Raw genomic sequence first — 1,549 nt, 5'->3', positions numbered from 1 at the left:
CCCGACCCATAAGTGACCCCCCAGCCCCATAAGTGACCCCTAAGTGACCTGACCCATAACTGACTTCTGACCCCTAAATGACCCCAGATCCATAAATGACCCCCCTGACCTTGACCCCAGACCCATAAGTGACCCCTAAGTGATCTCTGACCCATATGTGACCCCTGACCCCTAAATGACCCCAGACCCATAAGTAACCCCCAGTCCCATAAGTGATCCCTAGACCCATAAGTGATCCCCTGACCCATAAGCAACCTCTGACCCATATGTGATCTCTGACCCATAAGTGACCTCGAAGTGACTCCCTAGACCCATAAGTGACCCCTGACCCATAACTGCCCCCCAGCCCCACAAGTGCCCCCCATACCAGGTTGCTGTGGGTCGCCGTGGGGCAGCCGTGGGGCGTCGCGCAGGGCGTCCGTCTTTTGATGGGGGGACCCTGGGGGGGTGGCACAGCCGTGGGGCAGGGACCATCGTGACCCACATCCCTCCCCACACCCACTTGGGGGTCACCATGGACCCCATAGATGCCCTATATCTTCCCCTGGACCCACTTGGGGGTCACTGTGGGTCCCTATTTCCCCTCACATCCCCACTTGGGGGTTGCTATGGGGCACACAGGGTCCCCATATCCCCCCCAGACCCACTTAGGGGTCACTGTGGGTCCCTATGTGTCCCCCAGACCCACTTGGGGGTCACTGTGGCGCACAGAGGGTCCCCATATCCCCTCCAGACCCACTTAGGGGTTGGTGTGGGGCCATATGTGTCCCCCAGACTCACTTGTGGGTCGCTATGGGGCGCTGTGGGTCCCCATTGTATCCCCAAGCCCCCCACACCCACCTGGCTGTCCCCACACGACACAGCGCCCGCTATGGGTCCGGCTATGGGTCCATCTATGGGTCCCACCATGGGTCGCGCCGTGGGTCTGGCCCTGGGTTCATCCATGGGTTGCGCCGTGGGTCTGGCTGTGGGTCCGGCCATGGCTGTGGGTCTGGCCATGGGTCCCACTGTGGGTCCATCTGTGGGTCCGGCCGTGGGTCTGTCTGTGTCCCCACGGGTGTCCGTGGGTCTGTCCGTGGGTCTGGCTATGGGTCTGGCTGTGTCTGTGGGTCCACCTGTGGGTCCCACTGTGGGTCTCTGGGTGTCTGTGGATCCATCTGTGGGTCCGTGGGTGTCCATGGGTCCCACTGTGGGTCTGGCTGTGGGTCCATGGGTGTCCGTGGGTCTGTCCATGGGTCCACCCGTGGGTCCGGCTTTGGGTCTCTGACTGTCTGTGGATCCATCTGTGGGTCCCACTGTGGGTCCATGGGTGTCTGTGGGTTGCTGGGTGTCTGTGGGTCCCACTGTGGGTCTGTCTGTGGGTCCATGGGTGTCTGTGGATCCATCCGTGGGTCCCGCTGTGGGTCTCTGGGTGTCCGTGGGTCTGTCCGTGGGTCCACCCATGGGTCCGGCTGTGGGTCTCTGGGTGTCCCGGGATCCATCTGTGGGTCCCACTGTGGGTCCATGGGTGTCTGTGGGTTCACCCGTGGGTCCCGCTGTGGGTCCAGCC

At 62.5% G+C, this 1,549-nt stretch overlaps 1 protein-coding gene across 1 annotated transcript; it reads right to left on the bottom strand.

Annotated features, from left to right (window-relative positions):
* Nucleotides 1–840: 840 nt before the first annotated feature.
* On the bottom strand, nt 841–1,443 carry LOC104536293 (proline-rich protein 2-like; the record flags this gene model as incomplete). The annotated part of the gene is made up of 1 exon (XM_010178857.1): nt 841–1,443. A coding segment is annotated over exon 1 (603 nt), but the record flags the coding sequence as incomplete, so codon positions are not given.
* Between the last annotated feature and the right edge of the window lie 106 nt (nt 1,444–1,549).

This window comes from Mesitornis unicolor, unplaced genomic scaffold, assembly GCF_000695765.1.
Source record: "Mesitornis unicolor isolate BGI_N332 unplaced genomic scaffold, ASM69576v1 scaffold44412, whole genome shotgun sequence".
Taxonomy (NCBI): domain Eukaryota; kingdom Metazoa; phylum Chordata; class Aves; order Mesitornithiformes; family Mesitornithidae; genus Mesitornis; species Mesitornis unicolor.
The sequence above is the reverse complement of the archived record's forward strand: the minus strand, read 5'-3'. Positions and strand labels throughout refer to the sequence as shown.